Source organism: Ahaetulla prasina, chromosome 2 (genome assembly GCF_028640845.1).
Source record: "Ahaetulla prasina isolate Xishuangbanna chromosome 2, ASM2864084v1, whole genome shotgun sequence".
Classification (NCBI taxonomy): domain Eukaryota; kingdom Metazoa; phylum Chordata; class Lepidosauria; order Squamata; family Colubridae; genus Ahaetulla; species Ahaetulla prasina.
Window position 1 is genome coordinate 286,735,704 of NC_080540.1, and position 17,920 is coordinate 286,753,623.

Consider the following 17,920-nt stretch of genomic DNA (forward strand, 5'->3'; position numbering starts at 1 on the left):
GGCTGTTGTTTTGATTTTGAACCAGAGGTCTCAGCCATTCCTGAAGAGCTTCAAGCTCAAAACATCCATTCTGAGTGCTAGACAAATGTCTTGAACCTGAAATGGGGCTGTGACATTGAAATCCTAGAATGGTGAGAATTTTGAATCCATAATGGCCCATTTACCTATTTTCACAGTCAAAATATTTTGCTCAGCTCAAAGAGCACCTAGGGATGATAATCTAGTTTCTTTTCTAATCTCTTTCTTCTACAATTCTGCAGTTTTAGTCCTTCTGATAAACCTATTTGTTCTCTCTACAGCTGTTCCTTTTCCTATAGTTCCTTTTTTTATGGTTTAACTTTATTATGGGGAACAATGGTGGGCTTGTGGGACAGATAGCCATATTTCTAAACCACGATACTCCAGCTTGGCTGCTCCTACAACCTGTCACTGATGCTAGAAATTGACATGAAAAATCATTTGCCCACTTCATTGGTATTAATTGGTGTCCTGAATAAATATTCAGACTTTAACTCTACATTATTATTATTATTATTTTGGACTGCGACAAGTTCTTTTGATTCTTTAGGAAACCTAAGTTTAGCAAAAGGGAAGAACTGGAAGAGGGAACAGCTATTAAGTCACAGAGAGATGGACAAGCACAAAGTTATAACACGTCCACTAAAGTTGCAGGCTTAGCGTGTAATGAGATTCATTGTCAGCAGAAGATAACCTCTTGAACTCCATGTACAAATTACCAAATTTTGCTAGTCTCTTGGAAACGTATTACGCTTCCTTAAAGTTGCTCAGGGTTTCACTCCAGGAAGTAGACTGAAATCCACTTTGAATTCGATTTAAGATGAAGATGGCAGCGTCTCCCACTGGGGTGGGGGAGACCAGTGTTGATAATTAACAGCTACCGGAAGAAGATAATGTGTGGAGCAGACCATTAGCATGACTCTTCCCTGCATGCTACAAAGGCCAGTGGGACAGGACTGGCTACTTGGAGGCACTCATCTTTTGTGCAGTGGGTTCTTGCTTCAGAGGATTGTTTTTCCATCTCTATTTCTGACTTCTGCTTGACTGATAAGCACACACAACGTTGTCTGGGGGTGGGGTGGTGGTGAGATCCTCCTTCGAATGGGGTTCAGTGATGTACTGGTGGCCTTCATGGAGATGTGACTTTGGGTTGTGGTCTTTGTGAAAGGCTGGTATGCTGCAATGTTCCTGGGCAACTCCTTTTAGAAAGCTGAGCCTGTGATGGCATTAAGTTGCTTCATTAGCCCTTCCAAACTTGCCATTTGTTCACTAAGGTCATCCTGTTCATATACCTGTGGAGAAAGCAAGAAGCTAGTTTATTTTTAACTTAACCACTTAGCATAATCTATGAAATACCTTTCAGAACCAGCTCCTTATCTAACTTATGGTCATTAGCCACGGTCATCCCTATCTTCAAAAAGGGCCACCCCAGCCCAGTTGATAATTACACACCAATCTCATGTTGTGTCACCTGCAAAGTCATGGAATCAATGATAAACCAATCTATTACCCTCTACTTAGAAACTAACAACCTACTCCTTAACAAGCAATTTGGCTTTAGAAAAAAATTGTCCAGCAACCTGCAACTGTTACACTACAAAAACATATGGACTTCAAAATTTGACCAGGGTAAATCAATAGATGCAATTTATATAGACTTCTGTAAAGCTTTTGATTCAGTGGTACATGACAAGCTACTTCTAAAACTAAAATCTTATGGCATTTCCGGATTACTGCATAAGTGGATAGCTGCATTCCTATCAAACAGGCAGCAAGTAGTCAAAATAGGGAACACCTTATCTAACCCTACACCTGTTAACAGCAGTGTCCCCCAAGGCAGCGTTTTAGGAGCCACACTCTTTATACTTTATATAAATGACCTTTGCAATCATATTATAAGCAACTGTGTTCTCTTTGAGGATGATGTTAAACTATTCAACACCACTGACAATGCTACTACTCTACAAAAAGACTTTGACTATGTATCAGAATGGTCAAACCACTGGAATTACCAAATCTCAAACAACAAATGCTCTGTCTTACACATTGGCAAAAACAAATAAAAAAAATCAGAACACAAAATACAAGCTGGATGGATACGATCTAACAGACGACCCTCACTCTGTCAAAGACCTTGGAGTACTCATCTCAAATGATCTAAGTGCAAGAGCTCATTGTAACAGCATTGCTAAAAAAGCATTAAGAGTTGTTAACCTAATTTTGCATAGCTTCTTCTCTGGGAATATTGAACTGCAAACTAGGGCATACAAAACTTTTGCCAGACCAATTCTTGAATACAGCTCATCTGTCTGGAACCCACATTGCATATCAGACATTAGTACAATTGAACAAATGCAGAGATATTTCACAAGAAGAGTCCTCCACTCCTCTGCTCGCAACAAAATACCTTGTGCCACCAGACTTGAAATTTTGGGCTTAGACAACTTAGAACTTTGCCGTCTTTGGTCTGACCTAAGCATAGTACATAAAATCATCTGCTACAATGTCCTACCAGCCAATGAATACTTCAGCTTCAACCAAAATAATACAAGAGCTCACAATAGATACAAACTCATAGTAAACCGATCCAAACTAGACTGCAGAAAATACGACTTCCTTAATAGAGTTGTCAATGCCTGGAATGCACTACCTGACTCTATGGTTTCTTCCCCAAATCCCCAAAACTTTTACCTTAGACTGTCTACTGTAGACCTCGCCCCATTCCTAAGAGGTCTGTAAGGGGCGTGCATAAGCCCACCAGCGTGCCTACAGTCCCTGTCCTAATGTTTTCTTTTATTCATATCCTTTACATGTATTTATAGATATGTTTACACTTGTATCTGTCATAAAATACATGCTTGATGAAATAAATAAATAAATAAATAAACAAACAAACAAATAAATAAATAAAAATATTTTACTAAAATAAGCTGGCGTGATTCATTCTACCCCAAAGCATTAGGGTGAGTAACAAATGCAACTCAATTACTTTTGTTTGGGATGTTTGTTCAAATTGGGGATGAAGGAAGAAAATGTCTGTAAGAAGGGAGGCAGCAGAGATTGACAAAACTGGCAGGATGCAGGGAGGGGCTTCTTCCTTAAAACATTTTGAAAACCAATTACGTGACAGGACCAGCAAAGGTCCTGTCAATCACTTCATATTTCTTTGGGAAGGCTGCTATCATGAAAAGATTTATTATTTATGAGTTATCCTTGTCAGGGATTGCACCCCAAAAGAATATTGGGACCAAAACAAAAACCCTTATCTTTGATTTCATTTATCATAAAGCACTTAAATTATACACCAATATAATCATGAGCCGCAGTGGCGCAGTGGTTAGAGTGCAGTACTGCAGGCTACTTCTGCTGCCTGCTGGCTGCCTACAATTTGGCAGTTCAAATCTCACCAGCCTCAAGGTTGACTCAGCCTTCCATCCTTCTGAGGTGGCTAAAATGAGGACCCAGATTGTTGGGGCCAATAGGCTGACTCTGTAAACCGCTTAGAGAGGGCTGTAAAGCACTGGGAAGCGGTATATAAGTCTAAGTGCTATTGCTATTGCTATCATGCTTCAGTCATTCATCCTTTTCCTTTCTATCACAAAATTATGACCTAAATTTTTTTTGGGAGAATGTCTCTTGTCAGTTACATGCAAGGTATTGGGAAGTCACATTTGTTGTCCTGGAATCACAAGTTGTAATACTCCGAAATTAACACAAAAGGGTGCATTCCTCTTCACACTTATTTAGAGGAATGTTGAATGAAATGAGTCAAGTCCGTACATAAATCAGACTGTGCAGAATCGGGCTGTACAATAATTGCTTTGCCCAGTGTTTCTCAACCTTGGCAACTTTAAGATGTGTGGACTTCAACTCCCAGAATTCCCCAGCCAGCCATGGTTTTATCTCTTGAAACCAATTCCAGACATCAAAACATTCTAAAAAGAAATTCTCTGAAATTCTGTAGGGGGCGCTTAATTAGCTGCAGTTTGATTGATTTGAGTGGACAAAATGATCGCAATCAAAGCAGGCATCAACCGAGTCATTTCATCTTGTGATTCTAACTAATACGTTGATGGAAATGATCCATTTCCATTCAGCTAGCCTTTCTGTTATGGAGCAAAGGGTATTTTTCCTCATGGACGTTCATGCTTAAAAGCTCCCTTTCTTATCTGGATCAGAGCAGCATAGCCAGTCCGTTCTAATGCTTTGATCTGTGCTGTCGCTTTGATATGAAGACAATTTGCTTCCCGGGTGGTTTTTCAGTCAAAGCTTTGTTGAATCAAAGCGCCTCTTTGGAGTTTTGGGTTCCTACCGTACGTTGATATGGTCAGTTTAATAGGCAATGTTTCATGAGGTCAACTCAAAAATAGCTCACTAACGATGAGCCTCCTTTGGTGAGGAATGGATTCCAAGAAAGAAAGAAAGAAAGAAAGAAAGAAAGAAAGAAAGAAAGAAAGAAAGAAAGAAAGAAAGAAAGAAAGAAAGAAGGAAGGAAGGAAGGAAGGGTCGGTCGGTCCTATTTATCATTTACCTGATTACCGTTCCTTTCTATCACCCATACTCTTATCATTTTTTCCTCAGCAGCCTATCAGACTTACAATTAAAATGCTGACCTGCAGGTATATTCTATACATATTTATCAATACTGTAAAGACTTAGATATTACCTTTTTATTGTGTATAGGTTTTGTAATAGTTTATCTTTTTTTAATATTGTAAATTGCCCAGAATTAACTTGTCGTAAGATGGTCGGTCAATAAATTTAATATTGATATTAATATAAAAAGCAAGCCATCTGGCAAGAGCCAGAGAAAATCTGGAAGGGTTTGGGATCCAATTCTTTTCTGTTTCTAATTTGTGTTTCTCATTTGTACAAAGGAACATCTTAGATATATATTTTCCGCACTGCTGATTCCCAATAGAGCCTTTAACTTTAACTTAGAAAAAGCAGAAAAAAGATTTGTTTTTTCTTATGCTGCTTGAGTGCATCTTCATCAGATAAAGGTTCATAGCAAATGCTAAAACTCATCAATCTAATCTGGACAGACTTCTGTCTTCTTTTCCAACTTTTGAAAACAGCTTTTAATTGGAAGTTTAAATATGATTATAGACAATTTCTACATACAGCTTGCCAATTAGAAGAAGCTGAAAGCTGTAATTAGAAAAAAAAAAAAACCCCAGACTTTTCTTTATGTGACTTTGAGCAGGAAAATGTTTTTTATATAATAAATTAACTTTACAATTTAAAAGATTAAAAATTAATACAAACTAAAAAAATAGAAAGGAATTAAAAAAAATAGAAAGGGCAGAAAAGAAAAATTGAAAAATAGTAAAGGGAAAAGATAAAAATATAGTAAAGAAAACAAAGCAAATATATAAAGAAATGACTTCACAACAACTACAACTAGTTTTTGGGGAGGAAAATTAAAAAAAAAGCTGATTGGCAGGTGAATCGGCTTCCCGGAATACCCCCAATCAGCTGTTCCAGAGGTGAATTTTAGCAATAGGTTCCTTGGTTGTGAGCTCTGTGCCTTGCTTTTTTTTTTTTTTTTGGCTTTTTTTCCTGCCTCTGAAACTTTTGAAACTCTGTTTCAGAAAAAACTTTTTTTTCTGCCTCTGAAAACTTCCAAAACAGCTTCAGAAAAAAAAGCCTCTGAAGCTCTGTTTGGGGGCTTCTTTTCTGAAGCTCTGTTTGGGGGCTTTTTTTCTGAAGCTCTGTTTGGGGGCTTCTTTTCTGAAGCTTCGTTTCTGATGCTTTTTTCAGCCTCTGAAACCTCTGCTTGAGAAGCTGGGCGGGGCTACATTCGGAGTATAAGACGCACCCAGATTTTCACCCTTTTTTGGGGGGGAAAAAGGTGTGTCTTATACTCTGAAAAATATGGTATATTATTAAATTATCACCTTCTTATTTATGAAGAAGCTTATGACTTCTTTCCATATTCCATAAGGTTTTCTATAAGTAAATCCTTAAAGCCTCATTTAGTCCATTAAGAATTACTAGAGATAATATGTCTGTTTTACACATAAACATAAACCACTTTATATTCCTTCCTATATATTTTGAATAATCTTGATCTATAACCCCATTAAATAGAGTCCTAAAGCTTGATTCCTTCCAATTTTTTTTTGTTCCTCTTCACAAAATCCTTCAAAATCTTGACTAGTTTCTTTTGTATATCCAATATAGGAAAGTTATTCAGGTTACTGTTTTGGCTTGTTACTTATATATATCCCTTTTAAGACATCAGTCAGTTTCATTTGTTTATCCAATGTAGCATCTTTTCCCATGTCATTTTTGTGGCCTGTCATTTGTTAATCCACTTTGAAATCAGTCTCAGTTTTGTCAGGTAAAATGTGTTCGTCTTCCACAACATCTTTATAACAATGTCTATCTCAGGGGTGTCCAAATGTGGCAACTTTAAGACTTGTGGACTTCAACTCCCAGAATTCCTCAGCCAGCAAGCTGGGAGTTGAAGTCCATAAGTCTTAAAGTTGCCAAGCTTGGACATCCCTAGTCTATCTAGAATGGAAGACAGTCTTAATATTAACTTCTGCCTCCATTGGTCACAAAGGGCCTTCAATACACCCATGTTAAAATATTTCGCTTCATTCTGCACTAGTAAGACAAATTTAAGTGTTCTTCTATTTTAATTACACTGTTTAGTTCTTTCAGCTTTCCTTTAGTGATCAGCCTTCAAAGTCCCATTCTATCGTGTGCTTTTTTTTAAGAATTCAAAAGAACAGCATTTTCACAAGGGGAGGAACTTTGGTGCTGCTAAGATTTTATTTCACAATGGTCTCCATATGTTGTGGTCAGCCAGCAGCCTGCAGAGCTGGCAACGGAGTCAGACAGTGATGAGGCTGAGGAAGAACATGGGCCAGTCCTGGAGGCTGGGGAAGGCCCAGATGAGGACTTTGCATTGGAGGCAGAGGTGAGGCCAGGACCATTGGGGAGTGAGGTGCGGACTCCACAGCCTCCAGAGGCTGACTGTAGTGAGGCAGAGGAACAGGAGGAGCCTGTTTCTAATGCACGCATGAGAAGAGCTGCCAGAAGGCAAGAGCAGCTGAAGCAGAGAGGACAACTCGGGAGTAGGGCCAAGAGATGATTGGCCCCTCCCATAAGGCTTAAAAGACCAGCGACGGCATTTAAGCTTTTTGCCAGAAAACAACGTTGATAGCTTCGTCTTGTTGCATTTGTTTTGTATCGGTGTCTTCTGAACTTTTGCCAAGAAAGGCCTTTGGCAATTTGCCTAATTGGACCAAGGTTGATGATAGGACTGAGGAATTGTGTTGGGAGGAATTTGCTTTAATTTAGTTGAACTACGCCGAGAATGAGTTAATTCTCAGCTGTTCGAATAAAGTTTGTTTGTTTTTACACTGACTGAGTTTCCTACTACCTACCTGGGCCTGGGTCACAACACCATAGGCCTTTGAAATTGACAGCACAACAGTTGTATAAGCAGAGCCTAAATTTCACAGATAGTCATTCTCTGCACAAGGAATTCCATTCTGGGGCTAGCTTCTGGAATATAGGCTGTAAATATGGAATGTAAAAACTACTTAAATCAAATGTTCCCCAATCCACAGAACCTTTCAGGTGTGTAAACTCTGTACCCCAGAATTTCTGAGGCTTCTGGAGATGGAATTCATGTATCTGGAAGGGGCTAAGGAGGATTTATTTTGATTGCTTTTCTGCAGTTAAGTCAATATTGACTTTTAGTGACTACAAAGATGCTGTAGATTTTCTCCTGGGTATTATTTCTTAGATATTGGATGATGTAATCTCTTCCTGAACCTCATTCTACTCCTTCCTCTACAACAATATGTTGTGAAGCAGGATGAAACTGTGACCTGATATCATCATACGCTGAGCATCCTCATGCCCGCTTCACTTTATGAGTTTGGCTTAAAGGAGATGGGAAATCAAAAGATGTATCATGCATTTGTTAAATGTGAACCCTCAGGGATTAAGTTGACTGCAGATTACAAAGTGGTCAGTAATTACAAATATGATTAGAAATATTTTACAAAGAGATAACCTCGGATAGCAATAGCAATAGCACTTAAACTTATATACCGCTTCAGAGTGCTTTTACAGCCCTCTCTAAGCGGCTTACAGAGTCAGCCTATTGCCCTCTACAGTTTGAGTCCTCATTTTACCGACCTCGGAAGAATGGAAGAGCCTGGTGAGATTCAATCTGCCAAATTGCAGACAGTCAGCAGTCAGCAGAAATAGTTTGCAGTTTTGCACTTTAGCCACTGTGGCTTATTCTATTCTATTCTATTCTATTCTATTCTATTCTATTCTATTCTATTCTATTCTATTCTATTCTATTCTATTCTATTCTATTCATTTTTACACTGTATGTATCAGAATCACACACACATACATACAAATAAAAATAAAAAAAATGATACCTGGATATGAATTATAGCTCAGACTAAAATGCTTCTCTAACCTGAGCATCATTCAAATGTGCAAGCTTCAGCAATTCTAAGCTAACATGGACATTGCTGAAAGTTGGGAGTTGAAATCCAATTGCTCTGGATGCCACCTCCATTGGACTACATTGCTAACAACTCTAAAAGAGTCCAGGGAGATTTAGGAAGCTTTGGAGGCATTAAGGCAAAACCAGTGAAGTTATTCCAAGATCCATTGTGGTGGAATGGTTTAAGTGTTGGACTAGGAGAAACCAGGTTTAAGTGCCCCCTCATCTATGAAATCTCATTTGTGGGGATGTTGGATCAGTCACTCTCTCAGTTCAACCTATCTTATAGATTTGCTGTAAGGAAAATCAAGAGAAAGGAGTGTCCTGAATAGCACCTTAAGATCTTGAATGCAGAGGTGGGGATTCACTTACCTTCCCTACCAGTTCGGTCGTGCCTCCCACAGTCGCCACTACCAGTTCACCCGAACCGGACGGAACCGGCTGAATCCCACCTCTGCTTGAATGAAAGATGAGACTCAAAACATTCTTCAGTTTATCTGATAAATTCGAATTTTAAACCAGCTAAGAGCCCCACTCGAAATGGGAAAAAAAAGACAGGAAGTAACAAAATGAATGAGTGAGGTGGTGGGGTTTGCAATAATATCTGGTTTTGAGTACTGTGTTGTTGTTTTTTTCACAAGAATGCACCTCAAATGGACTAAAGGGAGATGCAGTAAAATCCTCCAAGCCATCATATTGAGATTACATGCCTAGATTTATTCTTACATTAGCAGGATCTTCTGCTTGTTTGTGACCTTCTTCTGTGGCTTCTGGAGCTGTCGGTACCGAAACAGGAAGCAGAGGTGATCGTGCTTTTCCAGCTAGTCCAAGGGATGCTGTCTTAACCTGAGCCTTGGGAAGATTGGGTGCTGCAATAGGAAGGGGCAAACCATTTCAATATTACTACACAAGAAGAAGACACAAAAACAGGTGAAAGCCACATGAGCAAATTTACTGATGCATGTTCTCCCTGAATGTTTATCTTGTTTTTCAGAGAGCTATTTTCTTCCAAGAGGCTCATCATGGAAATACAATAAAACCTTCAGTAATGAATGAGGTGTAATAAACTATATCTTCTCAGTTTTGGATTTACTTACCATATATATGAAAGGATGATATCCATCAATTTAAGGTGATCTCCCTCTCCTTCAACAAGGGAGAACAAATGAAAAACAAAAACCAATCACCCCCAGCATCCGTGCAGTGCCTGTTATCCCCAGCTTGTTTGAAAACGGAGACAAAAACTGAACAAAAATGGACTTTTCCTCCACTCCAATAAATCAGGTCTATCCTTATATGTACTTGTAACAGAGGTGGGATTCAGCTGGTTTGGACTGGTTCAGGCAAACCGGATGCTAATTTTATGTCCGTCTGGGCAAACCGGTTGTTCTGTCGGGACCTGCCCCACCCTGCCCCTCCCCTCCCAGGAGTCCCCACGCAGCCCATTTTGGATTCCAGGTAAGTGCAGGGGTGAGTGGAACCTAGGGAGGTGGAAAACAAACCTCCCAGAGCAGTGGTGGGATTCAGCCAGTCCGCACCACTTCGGGAGAACCGGTTGTTAACTTTCTGAGCAGTTTGGCAAACTGGTTGTTGGAAGAAATCATTAGGGCAGAGAACCGGTTGTTAAATTACTTGAAACCCACCACTGTCCCAGAGGCTCATGGAGGGTAAAAATGGGCCTATTTCCTGCCTCCAGGGAGCCTCTGGAGCCCGGGGAGGTGGTAAACAAACCCTCCACAGCCCGTTTTTGCTCCAGGCTGCAGGCAGACCTACTAGGCCCAAAACGGGTTGTGGGGGAAGGGGGGCGGTGCCCTCCCCGCAGCCTGTTTTTGCTCCCAGGGAGGTACAGGAGGCAGAGTGCTGCCTGTCACACCCCCTAGCCACACCCACCATGGTTCTCAAACCCACAGAAGCAGTTTACAAAGGGACCCATCTTTGGTTCCCTGCAGTCATCATGGAAGACTGCACTCTTCCAGTTAACTATTTATAGAATTGTGATATAATTGGTAATTGAGTTATTGTGTTGACAGAGAACAAAATAGTGCATGTTGGCAAACATGAAAACAAAACAAAACAGAAGAGTCAGACATTCCAATCTAGGGGCGGGGGTGGGGCTCAATGGAACACCACTATCTAAATCTGAAACTTTTGTGAATGCTTGTACTGTGCTGCAACCAATGCCCAAATAAATAACAGAATAACAAAACAGAGTTGGAAGGAAACTTGGAGGCCTTCTAGTCCAACCACCTGCTCAAATAGGAGATCCTATACCAGAGGTCTTCAAACTTGGCAGCTTTAAGACTTGTGGATTTCAACTCCCAGAATTCTCTAGCCAGCTATGCTACAAGCTCTGCTGGCTGGAGAACTCTGGGAGTTGAAGTCCACAAGTCTTAAAGCTGCCAAGTTTGAAGACCTCTGTCCTACACATTCAACAGTGAAAAAAGTAAGGTTCTACATATAGGCCAAAAAAACAAAATGCACAGGTACCGGATATGTGGTACCTTGCTCAATAGTAGTAACTGTGAGAGGGATCTTGGAGTCCTAGTGGACAACCATTTAGATATGAGCCAGCAGTGTGCAGCAGCTGCCAAAAAAGCCAACACAGTTCTGGGCTGCATTAACAGAGGGATAGAATCAAGATCACGTGAAGTGTTAATACCACTTTATAATGCCTTGGTAAGGCCACACTTGGAATATTGCATTCAGTTTTGGTCGCCACGATGTAAAAAGGATGTTGAGAGTCTAGAAAGAGTGCAGAGAAGAGCAACAAAGATGATTAGGGGATTGGAGGCTAAAATATATGAAGAACGGTTGCAGGAACTGGGTATGTCTAGTTTAATGAAAAGAAGGACTAGGGGAGACATGATAGCAGTGTTCCAATATCTCAGGGGTTGCCACAAAGAAGAGGAAGTCGGGCTGTTCTCCAAAGCACCTGAGGGTAGGACAAGAAACAATGGGTGGAAACTAATCAAGGAGAGAAGCAACCTAGAACTAAGGAGAAATTTCCTGACAGTCAGAACAATTAATCAGTGGAACAACTTGCCTGCAGAAGTTGTGAATGCTCCAACACTGGAAATTTTTAAGAAAATGTTGGATAACCATTTGTCTGAAATGGTGTAGGGTTTCCTGCCTGGGCAGGGGGTTGGACTAGAAGGCCTCCAAGGTCCCTTCGAACTCTGATATTATTATTATTATTATTACACCATTTCAGACAAGTGGCTGTGCAGCCTCTTTTTAAAAACCTCCAGTGATGGAACAGCCATAACTTCTGAAGGCAAACCCATTCCACTGGTTAATTGTTCTTGCTATCAGGAAATATCTCCTTAGTTCTAGCTTGCTTCTCTCCTTGATTTGTTAAATAATTAGTTAAATACATCAGCTCAGCAAGGTACCATAGGATCGTGATGCTAATTCTAAAGTTGGCCGAAATCCTTTTCTTTTTCTTTTGAAATGCCCTAAAAGTCTATATTTCTACCAGGTTTTAAAAGACTGAGTAATTCCATGGAAAGCCCAAGAAAAAGCAACGCTGAAAATTTACACTGATTTCCTAGTGCTAAAAATTAGGTTTCTACTTTGCTTGATTTTTAATTAAATGCTGAAACACAGGGGGTTGCTGTAACAAAAACTCAACAGTATTAAAAGCAAATGGAAGACACATATATTAAAGGGCCACCTTTAAGTAGCTCGTCAGAAACAAGAGATTTTTTGCACTTCTGGATCCCTTTGAAATCCAAGGTTTAAAAAACAGAAAGGAAAAAGCCAGGGGAACCAAGGAAACAAAGAAACTCAAAGAATTCTTCAGAAGATTCTACGCGTTGCACTCTTTATAGGGGAAAAAAAGACTTCTGTAGTAACTGATTTGCCTCAACTTCAATTTCTTCAAAGAAAGAACAGAAGGTGTATTGATTCAAGATGATGTTATGCGTAGGTGTTCAGGCTTGCTTTTTAAGCAGTACAATATAATAATAATAATAATAATAATAATAATAATAATAATAATAATAATAATAATAATAATAATAATAATAATAATAATAATAATATGTATCTAGACATTTTTAAAACCTTTTGATGCTCATAATTGCTCTCCCACTTTCCTAACCCAAGATCAAAGTTGCAGAATTCATTCTGCAACCATCAATATATTAATAACCTATAGGAAGGTTCTCTTTTTTTTTTAGAACACGTTTTTATTGGTTTTTTAGTTTCCCCTCCCTACACACATACATGATTTATGAACAGAGTATTGGCCATATCATATCTTATACAATTCAATATATTCAAATATATTTTACTTAGTTACAGTTTTTGCCAAAATATTCTTTTTTCATAGTTTTTATTCATTTCCTAATACTTCCTTACTCATTTTATTAAGTCACATCTTCTTTCGCCCTCAAGTTCTAATTTCTCCATTTTTATTTGTGTTCATTCTCTTTCATTCTTTTTTTTTAACTATTTCAATTTTTATCCTAATATATTCAAATATATTCAGGGTTGCCTTTCTTCCATTTCATCTTTTCCTTTTCACAGCAATCCTTTCTTCTCCTCTCACTCCTTTCCCTCCCTCCCTCCTTTCTTCCTACCTACTTTCTTCTCTCCTCTCCTACTCCTTCTCTACTTCCCCTTCCTTTCTCCCGCTCCACCCTACTTCCTCCGTATCTAACCTTCTCTCCTACTCTTATTTCCCCTACCCTTCCTCCTCTCCTCTTCCCTTTCTTCTTTCTCTCTCTTTGACTCTTTTGATGATCTGCCTGAGGATCTACTCAGCCCAACTTTGCTCACGTTAACCCAAGGGATGTCTTCAGTGAAGATCAGGGGCCAAAGAAAATGACACATATGCCTCATCTTCTGATGTACGCCCCCCCCCCCAAGCTAACATTGAGACTATTACAAGGGAGCTGCTTTGCATTCACTTCACTTGTTGCCAGTAAGTTTATGGATCCCATTTAAAGTGCTAGTTATAGTCTATAGCAGTGATGGCGAACCAAGTGCCGAAAAAAGAGTACTTCGCGCATGCGCTTCTCAGGGCCGCGACCAGGAAAAGGAACTGTCCAGGGGGCATGTGCATGCCAGATAAGATACTTCTGGTTTCCGGTGTGCACATGCGCACTGGCCAGCAAGTCTTCCGGTTACCGCCACACATGTGCACACGCCGATCAGCTGGCCGGTGTGCATGCTCACGCTGGAAAATGGAAAACCAGCTCTTCTGGTTTCCAGCATTGCTGCATACACAAAGGCCGGCTGATCTGTTTTGAAAGTTCCTTTTATAAATTCCTATAAATTATAAATTCCTAATCTCTTTTTATTTAGTTTTAACAACAGACTATCTTCTAACGTTCCTAGAGATGGAGGAAATCTGTCTCTCTATCCATATTTTCCATGTCATGCATGATTTTATATACTTCCATCTTCTCTTCCTTTACTTGTTCTCTATCCATCTAATAATTCTGGTTATACTTTTCACTACTTTTTCCAGTTCTATATTCCTTTTCAAGTTAACTATATATATGATATGCCAAGCAGAATTGGCGCAAATCTGCATGCGCACCAGAAACATGGAAGAGGAATGGGCATGCCAGGTGACATGCCAGGTGACATGCCTCTGTGTGCCACCACGCATGCCAGGTGACATGCCTCTGTGTGCCACTTTGGGCATGCATGCCATAGGTTTGCCAAAACATTACAAAGGGTGATGAGCACAGCACAAAACAACATGGGATGTCCCCTGATACCACTAGATGAGATCGCTAGGGCTCGCTGCCTTAGAAGAATGAGGAAAATTCTCAGGGACGACTCTCACCCTGGTCACCACTTTTTTTATCCTCCTACCATCAGGAAGGTGATATAGAAGCATAGCCAGACTCACAAACAGTCTGAAGAACAGTTTTTATATGTGGGCTGTCACACTCCTGAATGAGAAATAATGTCATAACTATGTAGTATGATGGACTGCAGGGCCAGCGCAGTATGTACTTGTATTAAATAAGTTAGATGCGGTGCAGCTCCATACAACATGCTTAAAAGGCGAGCAAACCATTTGGTGAGTACTCATCTACAATGTGCTACTGTAAGTCGTGTCATCATATCTGGACTATAGACTTCAAGATGGCCAAGACAGTGGGCTTTGTTGCTATCAGATGACTGTCTGGTTTTTTTGCAGACAAGTATAGTCATTCTACACTTAATTAAATATGATGGTGCAGGAGGCGGACTAGGCCACGCCAACCATGGCCACATCCACCCAGCAACTGGGCAGAGAACCTCTTGCTAAAATTTTTGAAGCCCACCCCTGGTGAGTTGATGTAGTACAAAACAATTGCTACCAACCTGCCTTCCATTGAGGACCTGTATACTGCACGAGTCAAAAAGAGGGATGTGAAAATATTTACAGACCCCTCACATCATGGACATAAACTGTTTCAACTCCTACCCTCAAAACGACGCTATAGAGCGCTACACACCAGAACAACTAGACACAAGAACAGTTGCTTCCCGAACGCCATCATTCTGCTAAACAAATAATTTCCTCAACACTGTCAAACTATTTACTGAGTCTGCACTACTATTAATCTTCTCATCGTTCCCATCACCCATCTCCTTCCACTTATGACTGTATAACTGTAAATTTGTTGCTTGTATCCTTACGATTTATATTGATATTGATTGTTTCCTGATTGCTTATTTGTACCCTATGACTATCTTTAAGTGTTGTAAGTGTTGTACCTTGATGAAGGTATCTTTTCTTTTATGTACACTGAGAGCATATGCACCAAAACAAATTCCTTGTGTGTTCAATCACACTTGGCCAATAAAAAAATTCTATTCTATTCTATTCTACATCGTATGAATGTACTGGGTTAATTTTTGCGCATTGTTCCTAGGACAGATTCCCATCTGCTGCTGGTCACATAGATTGCAGCATAAACAAATAAATGATCTGCCATCATCTTTTCCTAGATGGTTTTCTAGATACCCAAATCCCGGTAGAAATGGATTTTCTGGTGGTCTTTGATCAAAGATCTAATAAGTTACAATACTGCCTAACCTTTAAAATAAATCAACCAAGATCATTTAACTGCAAGTTAAAGACCGACAACATCAACAATTGCTAAAGACCTGCAGTATTTGTTTTGGGATGGACTCTTTCTTTCTTTCTTTCTTTCTTTCTTTCTTTCTTTCTTTCTTTCTTTCTTTCTTACTTACTTTTTTTTTTTTTTTTTAAGAGAAAGCATCTTTGTCTGGAGCAGCCCCAGCTGGTTGGACCAGGGCCAGCAAGCATATATCAACAGCACAAACAGAATAAACTCAACTCCAACCTTTATGTTACTTCCTTTCCTTTTGTTTTTGTTTTGTTTGCAGTTAATTAAACTTCTGTGAAAACAAGGTGACAGGAAACCTCCCTCTTTGCCTGTCCCCAAACAAATTAGTCATGCAAAATCCATTTAGATCTGGCACAGAAAAATGGATGGTGAAACAAGGTTTGAGCATAACTGTCTGGCATGAAGAATACTCACACCTGTGAATCGCTAGGTTGATGTGGATAAGGGAAGGGAAGCTATGTCAGTCATACGGAACTCATTAATTAATACAATGGTGCCTTAAAGAGCTAAGAGCTCGGCAAAGAGGCAGATGGCTCCATTTGGGCATTGCTGATGAGGAACCAAGATGCTAATTAAGGCTTCCCCTCTAGACCGGGATCAGCAGCAGGTGAACATGAAAGCTCGAAAACTGAAGTGAAGGAAAACTTCAGAAAGGAGCCCACCTCGACTCAATAATACTCAAGAAATCATGTCAACCTTGGCAACTGGAGCAGAGTTCAGCAGTGGAAACTGAGGCTCCAACCTGAGATGAGCATCCCAAGGTTTTTTTTAAAAGCATCAGAATAACAGAGTTGGAGGGGAACTTGGAGGTCTCCTAGACCAGGGGTCTCCAACGTGGTCAATTTTAAGACTTGTGGACTTCAACTCCCAGAGTTCCTCAGCCAGCTGGCTGAGGAATTCTGGGAGTTGAAGTCCACAAGTCTTAAAATTGACAAGGTTGGAGACCCCTGTCCTAGACCTAGTCGGATCCCCTTGTCCAAGCAGGAAACCCTATACTGTTTCAGACAAATGGTTTCCAGTCTCTTCTTAAAAATCTTGTGTTGGAGCACCCATGACTTCTGGAGGCAAGTTGTTCCACTGATTAATTGTTCTGTTAGGAGGTTTCTCCTTAGTTCTAGGTTACTTCTCTCCTTGTTTAGTTTCCATCCATTGCTTCTTGCCCTGCCTTCAGGTGCTTTGGAGAGCAGCCTGACCCAACCTCTCTTCTATGTGGCAGCCCCTTAGATATTGGAACACTCCTATCATGCTACCCCTAGCCATTCCCCCCCCCATTAAACTAAACATACCCAAATCTTGCAATTGTTCTGTATATTTTAGCCTTCAGTCCCCTAACCCTCTTTGTTGTTCTTCTCTACACTCTTTCTAGAATCTCAACATACTTTTTATATCATGGCAACCAAAACTGGATTTGGTATTCCAAATGTGGTCCTTCTAAGGCATTGATGGCTAACCTTTTCTGAACTGAGCACCCAAAGCTTGCGCATGCGCGAATGCACAGGTGCATGCCCAAACCCCCAAATTGCAGTGTGTGCACGGCCCGTGCATGCACCCTGCCCCAGCGCATGTGTGCATGGCCCCGCGCATGTCCTGCACATGCCTCCTGCACATGCCCCTGCACATGCCCACCCCCGCATGTGCCCCACACATGTGTGCTCACCCCGCACACGTGCCCCACCACACACATGCATGGAAGAGACCCAAAGATCGGCTGGCCGGTGGGAGGCATGCACACATGCACAGCAGAGCTGAACTAGGGTGATGGGCAGTGGTGGGATTCAAATAATTTAACAACTGGTTCTCTGCCCTAATGATTTCTTCCAACAACCAGTTCAGCAAACTGCTCAGAAAGTTAACAACCGGTTCTCCCGAAGTGGTGCGTACTGGCTGAATCCCACCACTGGTGATGGGTCTTCTGGTTCTCTGAACTACTCAAAATTTCCGCTACCGGTTCTCCAGGACCTGTCAGAACCTGCTGGATTTCACCCCTGGTTATGTGGTTATGGATCAGAAACTAAAATGGAGAAGTAATTAGAAATTGGAAGCTGGGAAGATGCCAAAGTTGGTCAGCACCAACACTGCATGACCTCAGCAGCCAATGCTACTATGAGTCTTATTTTCTTTGCTGGGGTTAATAAATGTTACATTCCCTCATTAATTTTATGATATATATGAATGCCAGGTAGAAACCTGGGCTTGTTACTGGAATACAGAATTTACACAAAGGCATGCCAACATGAGGATCTGGTTTTCAGATGCACGACCATCCCCTCCCAATTTCAGCCTCCATGCTGCAAAATAATCAGCTGCTGATTAT

The 17,920-nt window shown here is 40.5% G+C and overlaps 1 protein-coding gene across 1 annotated transcript in view; it reads right to left on the minus strand.

Moving 5' to 3' along the window:
- Positions 1-1,220: 1,220 nt before the first annotated feature.
- Positions 1,221-17,920, minus strand: part of DCC (DCC netrin 1 receptor) — a 926,782-nt gene continuing 910,082 nt past the window's right edge. Inside the window, exons 29-30 of the mRNA XM_058168106.1 lie at positions 9,233-9,375; positions 1,221-1,310 (exon numbers count right to left, since the gene is read on the minus strand). Coding sequence (XP_058024089.1) covers positions 1,221-1,310; positions 9,233-9,375 — 233 coding nt within the window. The remainder of the gene's footprint in view (positions 1,311-9,232; positions 9,376-17,920) is intronic.